Genomic DNA, 22,256 nt, shown 5'->3' with positions numbered 1-22,256 from the left:
GCCAGCTCAGCCTACCAGGGGGCGGGGCTGGCTGGCTTGTGGTGCTGGGGGATTAAACCGCGGTCCCTGTGCTTTGCTAAGCTTGTTTTAAGTAGGTGCTTTAGACCACTGAGCCATCTCACCAGCCCCTCCTCTTTTGTCTTGAGGTGTGGCCCATAGGGGAGTGTCTGTCTGTTCAAGTTGCAGAGTCACCTTGTCTTCCATACTGTCTCCATGAGGGCCCGGCCCTGCCTGCCTGCCTATAATATTTCTATCTAATTCAGCTGCCTACAGCATTATAAAAGAGATCGTTATGTGAGTGTACCAATTTCCTCTGATGAATGTAATCGTGTACCAAGATCTGCAAATACACTAATTAAAATAAAAATTTTTTAAAAAGGAAAAGATGTTGTTTTGTTTTATTTTGTTTTCCTTGAGACAGGATCTCACTGTAAATCCCAGAATAGGCTCAGATTCGCAGTCTTCCTGCCTCAGTTTCCCCAGTGCTGGACTAGCACACATCGCCCATATGGGTTTAGAAGACAGATATTGGCCTTTCCATTTTTTTTTTTCTATCTCCTCTGAATCTTTCCTTACTTCTTTCCCTCTTATTCTACTTTCTAAATAAAGAATTTGAGATGAGATTATCCTGGATTACCCATCTGGGACCTAAATATCATCTCACATGTCCTTTAGTGAGGCAGGGGGAGGGAGATTAAACCCAGAAGAGTAAACAGTGTGAATTAACGCACAGGCAGGGGCAGTAGTGGTGGGACCACAACCCCAAGGCCCTGGCCCACAACTTGATTCCAGTACACAGTGAATTTCAGCTTTTGGGCTTCTAACTAGAGGAAGGTGAGCAATCAGTGTGTGGCAGTTGGTTGCAGTAATGATGTGATGGTTTGGGGACATTCTCAGGCAACCCAGATTGCAGGGGATGTTGACAGGGGGAGAAGCACTCTGAGGAAAGCTGCCCTTGAGAGACCAAAGGCATGGCTGAAGGGCTCTGTGGGCTCGGGAGGAAGTGGTCCAAGATGGCACTCCAGGGTGTGGGAAGGAAGTGGCCTCAATCAAGGGGACCCAGCAGGATGGGCGGAGGCAGCGTGGAGCAGGGAGACATAGCACTGTCAGGAGGAGGTGGCCCAGGACAGGAGGGGCACCCAGGGATGCAGGATGGAGACCCGTAGGTGGGAGGGTGCTGGCTCTGGGACGCCTGCTCAGTGCTGTCCCTCCCACTAAACAGGAGAGAAGGGCCGTTTCCTCTTGTGGGGTTGGACACTGCTCCTGTGCTGGGCTTCTGGAAACCATACTAAATTCCTGAGATACAGGAAATGAATGCCAGGGAGCCTCTCCCTGCCCTCAGGGGCGAATTAGGTGGGCTGGGGCCAGGCCTGTCTCTAATTCTTCCAGTGGGGTGGCTTTAGAGCAGCTGGAGCTCTGGCCTCTGGCCAGGGAGATCCCAGGTGGGTGGGGCCAGGCCTGTCCCTGATAATTCCTCCCACGGGCTGGCTTTACAGCAGCTGGACCTCCTGCCTCTGGCCACGGAGATCCCAGGTGTGGAATGGACCCAGCTGTGGCTGCTGTCACGCCAACCCAGCGCAGGACGGCGGGGAGCACACCCAGGCTGACTTCTCCCAGGAGAGGCGACTTGCTCAGGGCTCACTGGTCCGCAGTTTCTAGAGTGACACCTAGAGGTGGGAGTGGCCTTGTAGGACCAGCTCAGGGTCACCGTGGAATGGGGGAGGGGAAGTCAAGTGGCTGGCACAGCACTGTGCGGTGCCACATCTGCAGTGCAGGTGTTCTAAGCGCCAGGTTCTGGCACGATAGACAGTGAGTTCCCTCCTTGGGCAGGGGCCCATTGCAAAGGGAGTGGGCAGGGACTGGGGTCTTCGGCATCCTGTCTACCCTGGAACCTGTGGCTTGGCCCACATCCCTCCAGGATGACTATGCTGTGGGTCGCACCCGGTCAGCCCAGGGTTATTTTGCTGAATTTGTAGGTGAGCGGCGAATGCTGCTGATCTTTCGCTGTTGGCCTCTTAAGGTCTTCGGTATTAGGTCTCCTTTGAACCAAACACTGCACACTACTGAGGGTACGGATCCCGAACAGATTTACAAAAAACATTTGGGGCTCAAGCAACCCAAGAAACAAACGATAAACAGAGTGACTGCTAGTCGGGACCGCTGGAGCCAGTCTTTATTATAACAAGGCCTGTGCAGCAGCGCACGGGAACTCAGAACACTGCAGGGAGGGATTGGGGAGGTGGCTCAGTAGAATAAGCACTTCCCTGGCAAGCGCAAGGATCTGAGTTCAATCCCCGGGGGCTGCGGTGGGGGGGTGGGGTGAGGTAGGGTGGGGTGGGTGGGCGGGTGGGGTAGGGGGGTGGGGAGGACACACAACACTGCTGGGAGCCTTCCCAGAGTAAGTGGAGAATTGGCCCCGGAGTGCTGCCTATGGGGCGGTTGCAGGGCTGTGATTGGTTCAAATAGAAGCCTATGATTGGTGCAGAGCACCAGGAGCGCCTCAGCTAATCTGGGGATGATCCAATGAAGGGGCCCTGCTGAAATCAGGGAATCTTTTGGAAAGCTAGCTGCGGGAATTGGAGAGCCTGCCTTCCAGGGACCAGGGTATTTCTTCCCTTTCAAGAAGGCAACAGTAGCTTGTGAAGTGGTGGGGGCTGGGGAAGGGGCTCCATGCTGATGCTCCAGCTGCGCCCACGTGGAGTGGAGGAGAGTGACCGCTAGACAGCCAGGAGGACACGGAAGGGAGCAGTCCCAGTCCACTGTGCAGCAGCGGGCAGGGCGAGTAAAGGGATGCCAGGGAGAGGAGAGTGCCAGCACCCAGTCAAGACTTTCCCAGCCTCCAGCCTGCTGGGCTTGGGTTGGTGGGGGTGGTGGGGTTCAGGCGCTTCTTGTCTTTCTCAAGGCCAGTAAGTCTAAGACAAGCCTGGGCCAGTGCAGACAGAATGGACCTTGCGCAGATCTCTGGCCACCACCCCCAATCTGTCAGGTCCCTCTTCTGTGAGGAGAGAGGCTCCAGCTGGGCTGGGAGGCCCCACACAGATGGGGTATGAGATTCTTTTCCTTTCCTTTCTCCTCCCTCTCCTCTTTTCTCCCCTCCTCTTCCCTCCTTCCACCCTGTGTTCAAGGCTGAATCTAAGCCTTTTGCACTGAGCAACATTCTCAGCCCTTGTCTAATTTTTGACTTTGAGACAGGGTCTCAGTAAGTTGTCCAAATTAAGCTCAAACTTGCAGTCCCTCTGCCCAAGGCTCCCAGAGTTCTGGGGTGACAGATTTGTCATACCTGACCGGAACAAGGCTGCCTTTTAAGGTCATAATGAATAATGGAGGTGGAAACTGTTATAACCTGACCAAAGCGCCGCCATCCTGTTCTGTATGCGCCGTCTTAGTGAACCATGTCAGCTGCTGTAAAATGTGACTTCCTGCTTCCCAAGCCCCTCATCCCATCCTTGAGTTCCGGTATGTGCTTTGTCTCACAGAACACCTGTTTCCTGAAGCCCCCATCCCACCCTTGAGTTCCAATGTGACTTCTGTTTCCCAAGCCCACCCCAGACCTATAACCATATTTAGTCTCAACAGATGCCATGACTTTTTGAACTTCCCGAGTTGTTACACCGCCTGCTTTGTAGTTTTAAGCTTTATAAACCCCACGCTCCCCCCACCCCCTTCAGTGTGCACTTAGGCACTTTGTGCCGGTTGTTGCCGCTGGGTACCAGCTAAAATAAAGCGCTTTTTAAACTTTTGAGCCTGCCTCATTTTTGAGTTACAACAGAACCCCCCCGCCCCCAGCTGGGAGAACCAGGTAACGGGTGGTGTGAGGGTGGCAGGCTCTGGTGGACCCAGCCTTGTTCAGTTTCACGTCCTGCCTTTTCATCATCCAACCCAGGTAGTAGGTGTGCAGTGGAGGGCTGACTGGTGGTGGTGGGGTGCTGAGACTGCTTCTAACGCCTCTTCCCTTGGGGTCAGCCACTCCAGAGCCCAGCCTGGGGCCTGAGGAGCTGGTAGGCAGAGCCAATGGGGGTCATTTTAGTCCCATATAAAAGCCACCAAATCCTCAGTCCGACCTTAGTCAGGCGTTTGGCATAGTTGCCACCCTCCTAGGTGAGCCTTCTCGGGGGACACTGCACAGGGCCTTGGGTCCATTGCTCCTTCCCCAGGAAGCTGACCAGGTCCTCAGTGAGGCCCTTGGACTCCTTCAGGGACAAGTCTCAAGTTAGTAATCTCAGGGACAGTCCTGAGACCCCAGGCTTGAATCCCTGGGCTTCAGGGCCCAAGGATGTAGCCAGAGATAAAAGGTTGATCTGAGTGATTTCTGAAGGATGAGGGTGAATCCTGGCATCCCGAGACCAAGGCAACGGGTGGGCACAGCAGAGTACTGCCCCCCATCCAAGGTAGCTGCCTGCTCCCCACCAGCCCCCTTGCCAGGGCTCTGCAGGGAGCTGGGTCTGCAGCCTGAGCGCTGGCTTCTATCACAGGGTGATATCTATGGCCCGTGGAGTCTGGTGGGCTCACGGGAGAGGCCACGTTCCTGAGAGCCCCCTGGCAGCTGTCTGCTTCTACAGATGGGGTCAACTGTGCAGGATGAGAAGGGCTCAAGGCATCCCACCCTGCCCCAGGACCTGGCCTGGCCTCCTGTGGGGCCAGGGGCCAGGATCAGCAGGCTCACAGCAGGCACCTTGGGCCTTGTTATCACTGTCAGCCACTCTGTCCTTTCCTGACCTTTACCAGAACCAGGAAGCAGCGCGCAACCTGCCGGTGTGGAATGTTTTTGCTTTCTGCAAGTACCGGGAAGCCACCTCACTGTACTAACCCCCTACACCCACTGAACGCAGAGCTGTCCCAGACCTGAGCTGCTGACTGCTGACAGGGCCAGTCAGACAAAGGGAAGAGGCACAGCGAGCACTCAGAGGGAGCCTGGTCCCTGCCAACTGTGGGGTTCTGGGAATGCCCCTTCTGTCCCCCAGCACCTTCACCTCCCTCCACCTTGCACAATCCTGACCTGGAGGGAAAGTGCCCTGAACTATTGCCAACTGTTTCCGACAGAGTTGCTGGCAATTGCCTCACTCTTCCTGGATTTAGCAAAGGATGGACCAGCCTCCCCTTAGGGGGAGGCGGCAGCCAGGCGGACATAAATAGTCCCCAGGGTTGGGCTCCTCAGCCCTCTTCTTCCTCCCCCAACACCTGCTGGCCTAGCAGCTGTCCTGAGCCATGGCAGTGGCGCTCCTGTGCCTGGGCCTCACCCTGTTGGGGACCCTGCCGACCCAAGCCCAAGACTCCTCTCGGACGCTGATCCCAAGCCCACCTCTGAGCAAGGTCCCCCTGCAGCCAGACTTCCAGCATGACCAGGTAAGGGTTTTAGAAGGGCAGCTTTAGGGAGGGCCTCGTGGACAGGGACAATGGGGACAGATGGGAGCAGAGGTGAGAAGAGGGGAGGAGAGGGGAGGAAAGGGAAAGGAATTCACAGTGGTGTTGGTTGGTGGGAGCAGGACTCAGTTCAGGCCCAGTGCATGCCAGGTGGGGACATCCTCAGTCCTTCTGCGCAGATGAGAAAACTGAGGTTCAGGAAGGCTCCAGAGCCAGTTGCCAGGACCACCCACCCCTGACATCTCAGGGCTGACCCCTTCCCAGAGTCCCTCCTGGCCCTAGAGGACTCATCTCCTGCTGGCTCCTCAGGACAGGCCCCTCTCTGGTCCCTGCTCCCCAGAGGTCCCAGAAGGGACAGTGAGGGAGGGGTGGCTCTGGGGCTGTCTGTCACTGAGCATGTCACGGCCTCCTACAGTTCCAGGGAAAGTGGTACGTCATAGGCGTGGCAGGGAATGCCTTTCAGAAAGGAAGAGGAAGAGATACCATGTACACGGACACCTATGAGCTGAAAGATGACCAGAGCTTCAACGTTACTGCCACACTGCTCAGGTGAAGCCACCACTTCCTGGAGGCAGAGCAATGCCATAGCCGAGGGTGACCAAACACACACAAGCAGTAGAAATCAAGAGGACAAAGAGGGACGCTGGGCCCAGACTGGGATCCCACCGAGCCCTCGTCTAGGGCTTGCCGGGAAGGGACCTTAAAGGAACCAGCCTCTCAAGTATGCTGGTGCCTGAATATGATCTTAGCAGGCTCAGCTCAGGGAGCTGAGGCAGGAGGTGGCAAAGTGGAAGCCAGCCTGGGCAACTTAGGGAGCTCCCGCAGTGGGAGAGGTGGGGAGAACTGCAAAGGTGAGGCTGAGCAGTGCCACCCCAGGCAGGCACAGTGGGCCACGAGGCCTCAGGGCGAGAGCTGGGTTCTTCCTCCTGCAGCGAGTTCTTGCTCTGACCACTGCGTGGATTGGTGGTGGAGTGAGTGGTATAAGAAGGCAAGTTTGGGGCTTTGCTGTGGGTGTAGGGGTGGGGTGCATTCATGGGAGACGTCAGGTGTGACCCAAGTGCTGGGGCAAAACTTGGTATGGAGCGGACTGGAAGCTCAGAGAAAATGGCCAGGAGAGCTGGGAAGGAGGAGAAGCAAAATAAGAGCAGGCTCAGGGTCTGGGTTTGTGCAGGGGACAGGCTGCCCCAGGGAAGGCAGTGGAGGAGACAGGGAGGGAAGACTGAGTGGCCTCGTAGCAGGCAGAGGCTCAGAAGGGAAGGCCGAGGGCCATAGAGAGGGGTGCATGGGGGACAGGCTGTCATGGGCTGGGCTGGACTGGGGCCTCATAACCCTGACCCCACTTCGTCCAGCCCAGGGGGCCGAGATTGTATGATCTCTGTGCTCACCTCCCTACATCTGTTCCTCCCACAGGGGCCAGGTCTGCGACCACTGGATCAGAACGTTTGTCCCAGGTGACCAGCCCGGCGAGTTCACCCTGGGCAATAGATCAAGTGAGTCCTGAGTGAAGGCAACCTTGGGGTTGGAATTAGGGGTGCTGAGTCCTCCTGGAAGAGCACGGACCTCTCTGTCCTCCACATAGATGCTGTCCTATGGGGAGAAGACTCTGCGGACCAGCCATGGAGGACAGGGACAGTCCTTTCCTCTTGGCCAGGGCAAAGATGATACTTGTCTTACTCTACAGGCTACCGTTTAATACAGAGCTATGTCGTGAGAGTGACAGCCACCAACTATGACCAGTTCGCCATAGTATTTTTCAAGAAGACAACCAGAAACAGAGTGTACTTCAAGACCAACCTCTACGGTGAGTCCTCACTCCATCCTGTCAGGGACCTGACTCTGGTCACACGCTGGGGAGGGGACCCATATCCTCGAAGACCATGAATGATTTTCCAGTTTGAACTCCCCACAGGGAGGAGGTCTTTCCATAGACCCTCCATAGATAAGAGGCCTGAGGCCCCCCTTCACTCATTTGACAGTATTTATGGAGTGAACTGGGCATGGGGGGGTATAACTGTCCTCCCATACTGTGGAGGTTGAGGTAGGAGGATTGGGACTATAAGGTCATACTGAACTACATAGCTAGACCTTGTCTCAAAAATCTTAAAAAAATAAAACCATGGAGTGTCTTTCTGTTGGCCCCTCACTGTTGTGTTGGTCACAGGGCGAACCAAGGAGCTGAGCCCTGAACTGAAGCAGCGCTTTGTCAACTTTGCCAAGTCTCTGGGCCTCAGTGATGACAACATCAACTTCCTTGAACCCATCGGTAATGACCAGTGGGAAAGAAGGGGAGGGGATGTGGGGTCTGCCCAGGCCTGATGCTGCCCCACTGGAGAAAGGAGATGGGAGAGACCCAGTCCCTTCTCTAGTCACTGGGGAGGGAGTGGCTCCCACGTTGGAAGCTGTGGGTCCCCAGGGACTCTGGCCCCAAATGATTCCTGATTGTTTAGCCAAGGTCTTCCCAGATAGCAGTTTCAGGCCCAAGTTGCTCCAGCCTCAGTGCCCTGGGCCATCTACCCTTCTCCTGAGGCCACCTGATTCTAGGCCTTGGAGATGGCCTTACTATCAGGTAGCCTGACCTGATTTAAGGTTACCCCCAGATCCTCTGCAGCTGGGTATCCTGCTCTCACCCCCAGTCTTGCCTACTCTGATGTTTTTTCTCCCCACAGCGAAGTGCATTGATGGCTGAATGGGCAGTGAGTATGGCCGGGCAAGGGTCTGATGGGAGGCCAGGGCAGGCAACTGGGGGGCTCAAGACTGCCTTTGTTCCTCCCCTTCCCTGTATGCAGACCCCAGCCACTTTTACTACTGTGGTCCCCTCACATGATTCTTGTCTCTACACCCTGTTCTTCCTGTTCCTCTGGCAGCTCCATCAGCCACCTCTGGCAGCTTCCTTCAGCACTGTGCAGCCCATCCAGCCACCCCACAACCCACTCCTCTGATGGAAACCTGTTTGTTAAATAAACAGATTCCTTATCCCTGAGTTTGTGTTCCTTGTCCCCTGGGTGGTGAGATGGGAGATGGGCAAAGGGTCACTCTGACCAACATCATCACAGATGCTGCTGTCCCCAGACCCCACCCTGATGCTGGGGTGTGGAGAGAAGACACAAGGTAAAGCAGACTCCAGGCTCCTTGTCACCCTTGTTGCCATGGGCTGTCCTGAGTCGGTGCTGGGTCGAACCTCTTCATACTCACTCTTACATTGCCCGGACACTTCTAGTTCCAACCCCAGGCCTTACACACCCATTCCTCCACGAGGGCTGATTTTACCACTTCCTCAAAGCCCCACCTTGTGGTACTGCCACCTGCAGTCTCAGGTTCCAACTGCTGGGAATGCCCAGGACATACACATGCAAAACAAAGCAGGGGCCAAATCTGTCCCCAGGGGAAGGAGGCTGTGCCCACTGGCTTAGCCCTTAACTGACAGCTAGACTAGGTTGAGGGCAGGGTCAGGGAGGAGCCTGGGAACAGCAAAGACATAGGATGGGGTCGGGGCTGGACTTGTGGAGAGGACAGGGTTGGTACCATCAGAGATTGGGGCTGACAGATGGAAGAGGGGTTTCCCAGGCCAGGCTGAGCGTCCCTCTCTCATACAGGACTTCACATTTGCTCTGACTTGGGCCTAGGACTCAAGACACAGCTCATGTCATAGGTCATGTCTCACCTATACCTTGGTCATTAATCAGGATTGTGCTCAGTGCTGGCCACAGCTTGGTGGTCTCTGTGGGGACCAAGGGTGGTGGTACAGAATGGACTTCAAGGCAACATCATCTTGACCAGGATGAAAGGAGAACTCTGCTGCCAACCGGGCAGATGGGCTGGTCATGGATTTCCTCCTAGATTTCATGAAGAATGGGTCACCTTCTGCTGGCTTACCAGGTCAGCTTGCAGTGGCCATCCATAGAGTGAGGCACGCGGAGAAGGAGAAGTGCTGTCTGCACACTGTAGACTCGAAGGATCCAGTCCAAAGCCACCAGCCTGGATTCACTGTGGTGTTCCATGTGGGTTCATGGCGGGAGGCCAAAGGATCTGGAAGCCCAGCTCTTCACTTCATGACTGTGCAGGGTGCTGTGTGGCCGCCCAATAAGCACAACGAGAGGGACAGCATAAGAAAAGCCTTTCGGCACAGTGCTGCCCACCCATCTCTCCAAGTCTACTTGCTTTCGGAACTCCTCCCTTGCCTGCTAATTAAGCACATGGGCCCGGGCCTCTGGGTCTGTGATGCTTGTTAACCAGGTGCCGGAGGTGGGAAGGACAACTTGAGGTGGACACCAATGTCATTCACAGGTTCTGCTGTCCCTAGAACCCATCCTGCCATTCTGATGTTAGGGTGCAAGGAGAAGGCACAAGTCAAAAAAGACTCCAGGTTCCCCTGGCATTGTCATTGTCATGGCTGTCATGGGCCCAGACCAGGTAGAATGATGCTATATTCACTTCCTCTTTGGCTGGGGACTTCTAGTCACTATCCTGGGCCAGGCCCAGAGCTCCCTAAGAGGAGCAGAAGCGTTTACCAGGCTGCATCTCGTGCCTGTACTTGGCAATGGACAGGGATTCCCAGATAGCAGTCTCATTAAAACTGGGGGCTTCACCATAACCCTAACCCTATTCCTAGTCATCAACTGAAACTAGGATATAGGTATTTCCTTGTTGTTCTGGGGACCAAAGTTTAAATCATATTTATTGGGTTTAGACCCCTGTCCCCAGAGCTGTGGTGCCTGTGGATCACCAGATAGGAATCCCGTTCCCTCTCCTTCCAGTTTCTGGAGCATTCTCATCTGCCTTCCTTGGCTCACAGCCCCTTTGTTCTTCTTCCCTGATGCAGTGTAGCATCAACACTTCTCTGAGCCTTCTGGGTCCTTATTCTTAGGCAGTGATGGTCAGCTGCCCTACATGAGAGAACTTTCTCTGAATTTCTGTGGACACTCATTCAGTGGTCCCCACTGCTACTCTACATGGGTCAGAGAGCAGGTGGGGCTGCTCAAGGGCAAGCCTCTTACGTCCCCTAAGGCAACCTGCAAGTTCTCCTTGCCTCAAACTTTCTGTCACCACCTGGGACCTACACTGGGGCCTGATCTTTTATTGAAGTGGCTGACACTCTTGACATCAAGTAGGAGAGCAGCTCACGGCAGCAACCATGGTTCCTCCTGGCTGCCACAGCTACAGGAGTCCCAGGAAGTGAGCCCTTCTCCTGAGTCATGGGCCTGATTGTCATCTGTACCCCTGGGCAGGATCAGGGCTCTAGGTGTCACCCAGGAGAGACACTTGCTGCTGAGGTGTTGTGGTGCTTTCTCCCCTCTCATGGTCAGTACGTAGGATGGGAAGGCTATGGCTCACACCTAGATGTCTCCCTCAAGCCTCATGTACTCATGGTGGGGCTTTGGGAAGTGGCTGGATCATGTGTATGTGATGCAGGGATTAATGGTGTGATGACTGAATGAGTTCACTGACAGGGTTAATGATGGGTAGTGTGGCTAAGGGGAAGCCCCACCCTAGGTGTGGGGGCATCACCCAATAGGCTTGGAGCCTGGATGACATAAAAGAGAAAGGAAGGCTTAGCACTTGCTGTCCTCCACCTGCCTTGCCATGGACTGTTACTCTTCTGCAATGCCTCTTTGTCACACCTCCCTGCCTTAGAGGCAGATGATCTCAGATTGAAACCTCTACAAACTGAGCTCAGGTAAAACCATTCCCTAAATTTGGATGCCTGGTGTTTTGTTGCAACAATGGGGAAGGTAACTAAGCGAATGATAGTAGCTGCGTGACCTTGCCTGAACGTGTCCCTGGTTGCCAGCCACAGGAAAATGCTGCCTGCCTCAAGACCTCCACTGTCCACTGCAGTTCCAACAAGTGGAGGTGCAGCAAGTCCTTTCCTTGTGGACAGAATGACACACCAGCTCTGGGGCAACCTCACATTCCTCTCCTATCTGTGCCCGGTTATGGGGTTCTGCCTAACAGGAACTGTTTGTACCTCTGTTGTCTGGGGTTGCAATCTGAGATGATTTCTATGTGTGGACAGCTGTTGCCTCTGAGAACCCAAAGAGAAGCACTAGAGACCAGGAAGGGAAGGACAGGATTGAGTTTGTGCGCGTGCGCATACATGCGCGCGCGTGAGTGTGTGTGTGTGTGTGTGTGTGTGTGTGTGTGTGTGTGTGTGTATCTCCTGGGGCTGGGGAGATATGCATGAGGTAGGAAATGGAGCTCAGGCAATGCTTTGGACAGCTATTCCCTGAAGCCACAGGAAGGGTTCCAAAAGCCCATGCAAGATTTTCCTCAGTAGAAGCCAGGAAAATGGGGGGATGGGAGATAGTAGGGTTCCAAGTTAGCCCCACCACTCTCCCAGGCTCTTTGGAGTTTGCTTGTCCTGGCCAAGGGTCCCATCTTCCACTGCCTGTACTGTTAGAGGGGCAGGTTAGAGATTCCCTCACCCACTGACCGAGAGAGGGGCAGATCTTGGGAGGGCAGGAGAATGGTGGAGTTCGACTGGTACAGGAGGAGCCCATCCTTAAAGGCGGAATTTGATGGCTAGGTGGTGGCAGTGTCCTTGTGGATGGCAGGGTAGAGGTGGAGCTCCAGCCTCTGTGCTCCAGGCCCACGGCAGGGATGGGCCACCAGGCACCAGTTGGCCTTTGGGTTCCATCGTTTTGGTCTGGTGTTGCATCTGCCGCTTCCACCTTTGCTATGAGCTTTAGGTTTGCCTTGAGTGTTCTGTGTGGTGCAGGGTGGCCACCTGGGTGCTGCATGTGTCCCGCCACTTCCGACTTACTTTTTGTTTTGAGGCAGGGCCTTGCTAAATTGTCCAGTGGGGACTTGAACATAAATTTCCAATCCTTTTGCTTTAGCCTCCCAGAATGCTGTGATTTATAGGTGTGCACCCAGACACAGCTTCCTTTCTTCTCTTGATTTTATTTTCCTGTTTTTTTTTTTCCATAGTGAGTTAAACCCAAGGCCTTGCATGTGATAGGCAAGGGCTCTGCACTGAGCTATACTTGCGGCCAACTCCTTTTTTGAACTGTTCCTGGAATCTTTCCATTTCTTTGCAGCTTTTCTGCAGGGCACCAGTGGATGTGGGGTGGATGTGACTTAAAACAGGGTGCTGCAGTGAGTGGGGATAAGTGGCTCCCAATTACAGGGCAGGAGGTTGCTTAAAGCAGTTTGACCCAGTGCTGTCAGGAGGTGGTGGCCCAGAACAGGAAGGGGGTCAGGGATGCAGGCAGAGCCTGGGGAGGGAGGACCCATTCAGTACTGCACAGCCAAGCTGAACTCCTGTGAAAGGACACTTGGGGCTGCAGTGACTCAGGGCAGGGCAGTGACCTGGGCCCAGAGGGAAGCATCTAGTCCTGTGTCTTGTCACTTTTGTCATTCCTGTTCCTTATGTCACTACCAAGCATGCCCCCATGAGAGGCGATTCTTAGAGTCATGGGTGGGAATCTCAGGGTGAGAGCACCTGCAGACCTAGGTGTGGGCCACTTTCCTGTCCCCAGAAGCGCACAGTTCCCTCTCCACAGCTGATCTGGCCACCAAGCATGGTGACCCAGGCCCAAGGTTTTCGCAGTTGTTCTGAGCATGATCAGCTTCTGTTCCTTGGCCATCTTCCTGCCCCTCACTGGATCCCTGCTGGCCCAAGGAGCTCCCAGTGAGAGCCTCCAGATCTCACAGCCATCCAAGTATTGCTTGTTTCCCCTCCCTGGAGAGGAGGCTCAGCCATCTGCTGTTTCTATCAGAAAAAGACAGATTTGGACAAGGACCAGAGGAAACCCTGACCTCATCCCCCGGCTAGATGAATGGGGAAGGCCGCAGATGGGCAGTAGTGACCCAGGGCCCTTGGAATACACAGGAGACCCCAGGCAGGAGCCTGAGACCCACAACTCTAGGCCAGAGACAGCTTCTCTTCCAGTGCCTGGGCTGATTCCTCCGCTGGCCTGGACTCCCGAGAACAAAGCAGAAGCGGCCTCTCTCAGAAAGTCCAGCCTGTTGTTTCCCATGAGCCACATTTGATGGCATCCAGCAGAGGCCCATGAAGCACTGAGTGTAGGGTGCTGTGGGTACCTGGAGTGGCAGGAAGTAGCAAGTCCTAATCTTGGACTAATTGGGTGCCAGCAGTCACAAACTGGAAGCTGTCAGAGCTGGTTTTCTCATGTGACAGGGCCATGAAGGCAGAGGCTCCCCGCTGAGTGCCGTGGGATCCAGGGCCACCTTGGCTCACTGAAAAGCAGGTGCCCTCTGCAGACTGTGTGCTGTGGTGTGGCCTACAGGTCCCTGGCCCTGAGGTCACCCTGGTTCCTCTCATTTGCCTGGGTATCCAGGCTGTGGAGTAAAGGACAGGAGCACCCTGCCTTGAGAAAAGGAAGGCAGAGATGAGGCCTGTAGCATGAGTTTATTTAGCGTCCGAGGGGGCACTTAGGTAGGCATGATCAGCCTCTGTTAGGTAGGCAGCACTGCAGGGTAAGAATCGTGGGCCAGCTCGTTGTCATTTCTGCTCATGCATCAGCCAGAGGGCATCTTGGACAGCAGAGGCAGGAAGGACAGGAACTGAAGACGGGGGCCACCTGAAAGGGTACAGCAGAAAGATGTCTGAGTTTCAGGATGGGAGAAGTAGAAGAAAGTGAGGCCTGAGACCACTAGGCCTTCATTCCCAGCCTCCCACCAGCCCTGCCCAGCCATACTCACTGTCTGTTCAGTAGTTATCGATGCATCTCTCTGTGGGGGAAGAAGAAAGTCAGTACACAAGACGCTCCCTAGGCCAGGCCACGTGAATGTGAGCACTTCTCTCACACCAGAAATGGGCAAGCCCCAGGGGACAGGAGAGAGGCCCAGTCAGCCACAAGCAAAGCATGGAGTTGAGGCGGCCCATTGAGGGCAGGGAGACTGTTGAAACTTGGCCCCGGGGCTGTGACTGTCACCCGTGCCAGCTGCAGCTAACAGGCAGGGGGAGCACACATGGTGACAGGGTCCCTAGGGATTGACAGACTCCACTGAGGCAGCCACAATTCCCCCAGTGATGGAAGCAGAAGACAAAGAGTCTCTTTTCTGGTTCTGTTGTTGAGCAGGGTCAGACCTGCACAGACCCCACCTCCCAGTCACCTCTCCCTAGTGTCCATTACCAATAGGGACGAAGAAGATGATGTTGTCCTTAGTGAGGCCACGGTACTTGAGAAAGTAGGCAAAGCGCTCTTTCAACAGGAGACTCAGCTTCTTGTGTCTCCCTGTAGCCGAGATGGACAGTGGGTGGTGAAGAGAAAGTCCCTCCATGTTTTCAAATTTTTTTATACACATGGTCAGAATTACAATCCTGTTGCATCAGCCTCCCAGTACTGGAATGACGTAGACTAAAAATCCTGGCTTGCACCAAAAGTGGTTTTGAATGACTGAGGGTCTCAGAGACCTCTCCCATGGGAAGTGGAATGAGAAATGGCTTCCTCCCCAAATTGGCCTTGGACTGGAGAAGCCTTTGGGTCTTAGGTCTAGGGGCATGGTCCCCCAGTGTAATCAGGAACAAGCTCCCTGAGGAATGGAGTCAGGACCCACCATACAGCTCGAAGAAGACGTCCACCTTGTCTTGGAACTCATGCCTGAAGGCCACAACCGCATAATTATTGTAGTTGCTAGTTATCACATTCAAGATGTATCTCTGTACTCCATCATGACCTGCAGGGTGGACAGCCAGAGGTCATGCCTCTCCTGCCCGGGAGCAAGGCACTGATCTCTTCCCCCTGGCCATTCAGCAGTGGCTTCTGCCCACAGGACAGCCTCTGGGAAGTGGGCAGGGAGTTGGTGCCTTGGGGAGGACTCTGCCCGGAAATCCTCACCCCAGGGCCCCTGTCTCAGGACTCACCACTCGGCATGTCTAGCATAAAATGCCTGGGATCGTGAGTTGGAGAGAAGGTTCTGGTCCAGTGATCACACTCCAGGTCAGGATGCATATTTATGAGTGGGTGGGAAGATATAATTTTTACAGGTGGCCTGTGAGAAAAGAGACAGAGGTGGCTGAGCAGGGAGGTGGCACACACTTGGTCCTGCCAAGAAGCTCTGCAAAGGACTAGAGCACAGCAGGGTCCTGAGGCTTCGGTCTAGCCCAGCCCATGACCGCTTGTCCCTCTCTAGGGCAGAAGCCCCTAGCAGACATCTCCATGGCCCTAGGCCTTCTACCCTGTGCCTCTGCCTGCTCCTCTGCACTCAGCCCTCCTTCCAGCGCTCACTGTGTCCTGTGCTGCTCCCCATGCAGCCTGTCCCACACACAGGCCCCGGGTTCTGGGCCCTGCTGTTATCCTGCTGCTCCTCTTTCCCAAGCTTCCTTGCAGTTTCCTGTCAGCTTCAGGTCAGCTCCATGCCATCTGTACCCTAGCATGGGCGCCACATCTGATCCCTTTCCTGACTCCACACAGCACCTGTACCCCAGTAACAAGCCAACCAGATCTGCCTTCCTTGTCCCCTTGATCTTCTAATGATCCAACTCCAAAACAGCAAATGGCCAGAACCAGACATCTATGCAGGTGGGTGAGCCTGGGCTCCACCCATCTGAGTGCCCATCTGGGCCTTCTCTGCCATCTCCCAGCTGGCATTGCCTTTGCAATTGTGCACATGTTCCCTGCAGCAGCTGGGCACAGATGTGGCCTTAGTAGGCACCTGACAGCCCTGTGACGTCATCTCCTTGGTGCTGCTGGTGGTGATGGAGCCCTGGCCACGGCAGTGACCTGCATCCCATCCTGTTTTTATTTCTTGTTTTAGACAATCTCTGCTTGGTGCCCCGGCTAGCTTCACTTCTGCTGTCCTGCAGCCTGAGGCTCTGGAAAGGCTGGGATGACAGTCAGGACTACAGTGTTAAGGTCACATCTCCGCCAGGCCTACTTTGTGGAGTGGGTGGCATGCCAGGCGGGATCCAGTGTCCCCTTCCCTTTCTGAAACTCTTATCTGTATCTTGCTTTCTTCTGACTACAGCTGTGCTAAAGCCACCCATGAATACTCAAGGAAGGAAGGGAGGAAAGGAAAAAGGGAAGGGAGGAAAAAGGGAGAGACAGGAGAGTTGGAGTCCACGCAGATTAGGGAGATAAAGGACAGAGGTCCTTGGCCTTGAACCTGGGCTGACACGGTCCTGCTTCTCAGACCTGAAGGAGGCGGCAAATTCACCTGAACATGATGGTGGTGACTTGGTAGCCACGGTCATCTGTCAGATTGTAGATGACACTGTGCATGTTTATCTTCTTTTGAGTTCCATTATGAATTCTCTCGTCTGCCAAGGCTAGAGCGTACCACTTGCCCTGGAACTACAAGCGACTGATGACAGAGAAAGCCCAGGCATGGTTCCCGCACTCACCACTCACACATACTGTCCCCGCTAGGACTTCAGGGTAGTCCTCTTTGCAGCAGACTGAGTACTGGGTTCTCCCAAGACACCACTAGGCACTAGGCTCCTCCAGGGCAAGGGGAAACCTGGGTGAGGACTCAGCTCTGAGATGTCAAGGATGAAGTGGCCCTGGACAAGTGGCTGGTGTGTGTTGCAAAGGCTCAGCTTTCTCGAATGTGGGAAGGGATTGGAGATGTCTCCACCTGACATAAACTAGGGCCTGGGTAACCGAGTCTGTTCTCATATTTCCTTGAAACCGAGTCCCCCTGCCTCTCCTCCCCTCTGCCACCACTGGCCCTGACCCCAAACCCTCATGGCCCCTGCCCTCCAGAATCTTTACCTTCTCATGCTGAAAGTCTAGCTGCTTGATGATTTTCCTTAGAGCTTCGGCTAGCTGAGCAGTCCGATTATAATTCTGGTCTTGTGTCTTCACGGTTCCTAGCAGGGTGAGGATCAGAAACAGGAGACCCAGGCCCATGGCTTCAGAGCAGGGCTGAGCCGGCAGGGGCTGCAGGAGGGAAGCGAAGACTGAGATCCAACTGAAGAAGAGGTAGTTATAGCGTGGCTGACTGTTGCCATCCTTCAGAAATTCATGACAAAGTATCATGCTCTTAACCCTCCGGTCACAATTGTGCAAGGTGGAGAGAAGGGAAGAGGGCAGGGGACATGAGGGACATTCCCGGAGCACCAGGGTCCTGCAGGCACAAGGTCTCCGTGTGAGTGCTCACTGTGTCTCTGCTGTGCATGCATTTAGCTCTGTCAGTCAGAAGCTCAGGTCCTGACAACATGCCATCTCTGACTCTGTCCCCAGTGTTGACATTTGAGTGGCAAGGCCACTTCCCATACCTGCAGCCAGCAAAGAATGCGCTGGGCAATGGTGGAATATGGTGACACGTCTCTGCAGTCCAGCACTTTGGAGGTTGGGCAAGAGGGTTACCAAAGCTTAAGCCCAGCTGGGGCTCAGCAGAGAGCTCAAGGGCAGCCTGAGTATGTATGAAGACCCTGACTCAGAAGAGAAAAAAAGCCACAGAAAGTGTTGCCCTCCCCCATTCCCTGTGCACCACGCTTATCCTTGTAAAGGTGAGGGAAGGTTGGGGGTGGCTGATGTGGACATTCTGGACAGGGAAAGATAGGGCACTGCTTTGAGCCTGCTGAGCCCAGGTCCTGGTCCTCAGGGAGCCCCGGGCCAAGGGCTGAGCAGGATGCCGTGCTTGAGTCCCGCTCCTCTTCCTCATTTCTAAGGCATTTGCTGGAGCAGACAGGTGAACATGGATGGCTGTCACGTTGCTCTGTTCTGTGAGCCCAGCAGGCAGAGACATGCAGCCCAGCCCAGGGGCCATCAGTGTGGCTGCCTGACAGGGCTGAGTGCTGAGGCTGTGGCCCCAGCTCACTGCAGAGCCCAGGAAGGAGGGCAGGGGTGGGCAAGTTGGGCTGTGCTCCACTGTGTACACCAGGTGCTTTGGGTCATTGGTACCAGGGCTTGATCTTGTCCCTGAGAGGGTGCTCAGGTCAGCCTTCTGTCTCTAACCACATCTTTGGGCCATGGATCCCGGAGGCTTAAGACTGGGGCCTCAGGACTGTCCCTGGATCTCTGATGCCATACTTGTCATGGAGGGAAGCTAGGTTGTGTACTCATTGGTGTCCTGGTCAGAATCCTGGGCAGGCAGTGTTAACCTGTGGCCTGAAGCAGTGTCTTCCTGAGTGGCCCATGCATGAGAATGCGACTCTCTTGGACGTTTGAGCTGAGGCTGGACTGGGGTCCTCTGCTTTTGAACTGGACTGCAGGGGCCATCTTCAGTCCTATTCACCTGCTGAGAGGGCTCAGGCTAGGCTCTGGGGGGAATCACTGAAAGCAGGGACTTCAGACAGTGAAGTGGGCTGTTGGCAAGGTTGTAGCCTCAGACTCCCGCCAGTCAGCCCTCCCTGCATCCCACTACTTGGGCTGGATGCTGAGGAGTCAGGAAGTCAAGCTGAGCAAAGCTCTGGCCCCAGAGCCTGCCACCCTCCCAGCTACCCCGTCCTCTGCCAGCCCTAGGGCTCCACCTCCACTGCTCTTATGAACTAGAAAGCTACCCTCAGCTAGCCAAGGTGCTGTCACCCCTGCACTCTGGGAGGCCTTGGCTGAGGCTTACACATTTTACTGTAGCCAGTCATCGTGGTGGCCACCCGAGGGAGCTAGAGCAGACAGGAAGGTGGCAGGAGGTGGTGCTGCGCACCAGGAATTCCACACAGGAGACCCCGTCTTCCCTTCCAATCCCTGGCGTGGGGGTGCCTCCTCCCATGGCATCCTGTCCTCCTGTGCTCTCCCATACATCTTCCTGAGGGCAGCCCCAATGACAATATCAAGCCTCATTCCAAGTTTCTCCAGTCTCACTGCCCTGGGCCACCTCCCCTCCATTCTGTGGGCCTTGCCGTCCTGGGCCATCTCCCCATCTGCCTGCTCTTTCTCACTCCTGATGTGGGTCATGTCCTCAGGCCTGGCCTAGGCAGGGGGCTCCTCTAGAGGCCCAGGGTGTGGGGCTTCAAGACGCAAAGGAGGCCTTGGTGCCTGAGCAACTTTGAGCTCCAGACACTCAGGGTAGCTGATCCCTAGGCCCTGAATTCAGGGAACTCCCAGATGATGTGCCGCTGGACCAGCTGGGTAAGGGATGCATGGGTAGCACAGGGGCCCTGGCAGCCAGGAATAGCATACACGCGCGTGCGCGCGCAGACACACACACACACACACTTGCTTTGATGTTCTTTCTTTCCCGCAGTGAAATGCATCAATGACTGAACAGGCAGTTAGCATGTCTGGGTGGGCAGCTGATCCGAGGCCACTTTACTCTGCTGTCCCCTCTCAGGTGTGTATTCTATGAGGGGGCAGGCACAGGAAAAGTGTGTGAGGTCTTGCTTGGATCTAGATAAGAAACTGGACTGCTTGCCCAGAGTGCAACCCTAGTGGCCCATGTGCAGTGGGAAGCTCCGTCCACGGGCCAGCTACTGAGTGGCTCTGGGAGCCCATCTCAGCCTGGAACCTTTTGTGGCTAACCACAGCCCATAGCCCTCCGTAGAAGCCCAACTGACACCACACTGATCTTCTTACTCGCTTGGACTCAGATTCTTGACACCATCTTGTGAGCCTGCGTCTCTGGGCTGAGTTGCCATGTGGGGTGCCTAGTGGGGACTCTCATCATTTTGGAATCTTCCTACCTCTGCTCAGGGTGAAAGTAGCAGTGTGGTGTGAGGGGGGAGGGAGACTGAGGATGGCTTGGCCTTGTGCCTTCTCTCTACACCCTACCATCAGGCCGCATTCTGAGGACAGGAGGCCTTGGGGGAGATGCTCGTGTTCACCCACCCATTTTTTCTTGTCATATCCTTGGGGACCAGGATGTCCACCAGATACGGACATGTGGTTGGATTTCAGCAGAGAAGGGGTCTCCCTCATCAGAGTGAGTTTGGGGCAATCAGTTAGTGGCAGCATGACACTATGCAGAGGTTCTTCACTCCCTCATTGCCATTGTGTCAAGTAGAGCTAGCATCCGGACACTTTTAGCTCCAAACTCAGGCCTTGCACACCCATTCACAAGGGCTGATTGAACTACTTCCTGAAAGTCCTACCTCTTGGCATGACAACCTGAGGTCTCATGCTCCATCTGCTGGACTGGTTGGACATACACATGCAAACCACAGCAGGGGCCAAATCTGTCCCCAGGGGAAGGAGGCTGTGCCCACTGGCTTAGCCCTTAACTGACAGCTGGACTAGGTTGAGGGCAGGTCAGGGAGGAGTCTGGGAAACAGCAAAGACAGAGGATGGATTTGGGGCTGGACTTGTGGAGAGGACAGGGTTGGTATCATCAGAGATCGGGGCTGACAAATGAAATAGGGGTCTCCCAGGCCAGGCTGAGCATCCTTCTCCCATATAGGACTTCACATTTGCTCTGACTTGGGCCTAGGACTGCAGACACAGCAAGTGTCTTGACTGTGTCATGCCCCACCTATATTCTGGTCATTAATCAGGGATGTGCTCAATGCTGGCCACAGCTAGAGGTCTCTGAGTAGAGCAATGATTTTAATGCAGAACAGACTTGAAGGCAATAGTCATCTTGGAAGCATAAAAGGAGAAGTCTGCCTAGAACCCAGGCATAAGGGCTGGTCTTGGATTTCTCCTAGATTTAATGAAGAATGTGTCATCTTATGCTGGCCTACAAGGTAGGCCTAGAGTGGCTGTCCAAAGAGTTAGGCATTCAGGGATGGAGAGGTGCCGTCTGCACACTGCAGACTTGAAGGACCCAGTCCAAAGCCTCAGGCCTGGGGATCGCTGTGGTGTCCCGTGTATGCCCATATCAGGAGTCCAAAGGATCTGCAAGGCCTGCTTTTCATTTTCCACCTACTCAAGGTGCTGTCTGGCTGCCCCATGCACACAATGGCAGGGATGAGAGAAGAAAATCCCTCTTTTGGCACCGTGCTGCCAACCCATTTCCCACAAAGCTACTCTACTCCTGAGTCATGGCCTGATTGTCATCTGAACCCCTGGGCAGGATCAGGGCTGTAGGTGTCACCCAGGAAGGATGCTTGCTGCTGAGGAGATGTGGTGCTTTCCCCCCTCTCATGGTCAGTACGTAGGATGGGAAGGCTATGGCTCACACCAAGATGTCTCCCTCAAGCCTCATGTACTCATGGTGGGGCTTTGGGAAGTGGCTGGATCGTGGCTATGTGATGCAGGGACTAAGAGTGTGGTAACTGGATGAGTTCCCTGACAGGGTTAACACGATGGGTAGTGTGGCTAAGGGGAAGCCACATCCCAGGTGTGGGGGGTACCACCTCATAGGCTTGAAGCCTGGATGACATAAAAGGGAAAGGAAAGCTCAGCACTTGCTGTCCTCCACCTGCCCTCCACACACTGTTTCTCTGCTGCAGTGCCCCTCTGCCACAACACCCTGCCTTGGAGGCAGATGAACGTGGATTCAAACCTCTACAACAGAGCTCGAGTAAAACTTTCCCCTAACTTGCATGTGGTGTTTTGTTCCAACAACGGGGAAGGTAACTAAGGGAATGATAGTAGCTGTGTGACCTTGCATAAAAATGTCCCTGGTTGCCAGCCACACAAGCATGCTGCTGGCCTGGAGACCTCCGATGTCCACTGCAGTACCCTCAGGAGGAGGTGCAGCAAGCCCTTTCCTTGTGGACACAATGACACACCAGCTTGGGGGAGCCTCTCATTCCTCTCCTGTGTGTGCCCAGTGAGAGGGTTCTGCCTAACAGGAACTGTTTCTGCTTCTATTGTCTGCAGTTGCAATCTGGACCGCTGTTGCCTCTGAGAGCCCTAAGAGAGGTGCTAGAGACCAGGAAGAGAGACTCAGGACTGAAATGTGTGTGTGTGTGTGTGTGTGTGTGTGTGTGTGTGTGTGTGTACGTGGTCATCTCTCCTGGGGCCACAGGAAGGCTTGGAAACCCCGTGTTAGATTTTCCTCAATAGAAGCCAGGAAAATGGCAGGATGGGATATAGTCTGCCTCCCAAGCTGCCCCACTCCTCTTCCAGGCTCTTTGTGGTTTGTTGTCCTAGCAAAATATCCAA

The 22,256-nt window shown here is 54.7% G+C and overlaps 1 protein-coding gene across 3 annotated transcripts in view; it reads left to right on the top strand.

The window, feature by feature from the left end:
* The first annotated feature begins 5,137 nt into the window (after positions 1-5,137).
* The window catches only part of LOC101585520 (neutrophil gelatinase-associated lipocalin-like), a 20,284-nt gene continuing 3,165 nt past the window's right edge, over positions 5,138-22,256 (top strand). The window contains exons 1-7 of one of the 3 annotated variants that reach the window (XM_023701663.1): positions 5,138-5,343; positions 5,777-5,910; positions 6,772-6,851; positions 7,043-7,162; positions 7,523-7,624; positions 8,028-8,058; positions 8,216-8,238. In XM_023701663.1, coding sequence (XP_023557431.1) covers positions 5,206-5,343; positions 5,777-5,910; positions 6,772-6,851; positions 7,043-7,162; positions 7,523-7,624; positions 8,028-8,047 — 594 coding nt within the window. In that variant the 5' untranslated portion in view covers positions 5,138-5,205 and the 3' untranslated portion in view covers positions 8,048-8,058; positions 8,216-8,238. Of the gene's footprint in view, positions 5,344-5,776; positions 5,911-6,771; positions 6,852-7,042; positions 7,163-7,522; positions 7,625-8,027; positions 8,059-8,215; positions 8,239-22,256 lie in introns of those variants that run through there. The other 2 variants (XM_023701662.1, XM_004641612.3) reach the window with 2 other exon arrangements.

This window comes from Octodon degus, unplaced genomic scaffold (genome assembly GCF_000260255.1).
Source record: "Octodon degus isolate 3935 unplaced genomic scaffold, OctDeg1.0 scaffold00138, whole genome shotgun sequence".
NCBI classification, from domain to species: domain Eukaryota; kingdom Metazoa; phylum Chordata; class Mammalia; order Rodentia; family Octodontidae; genus Octodon; species Octodon degus.
The sequence above is the reverse complement of the archived record's forward strand: the minus strand, read 5'-3'. Positions and strand labels throughout refer to the sequence as shown.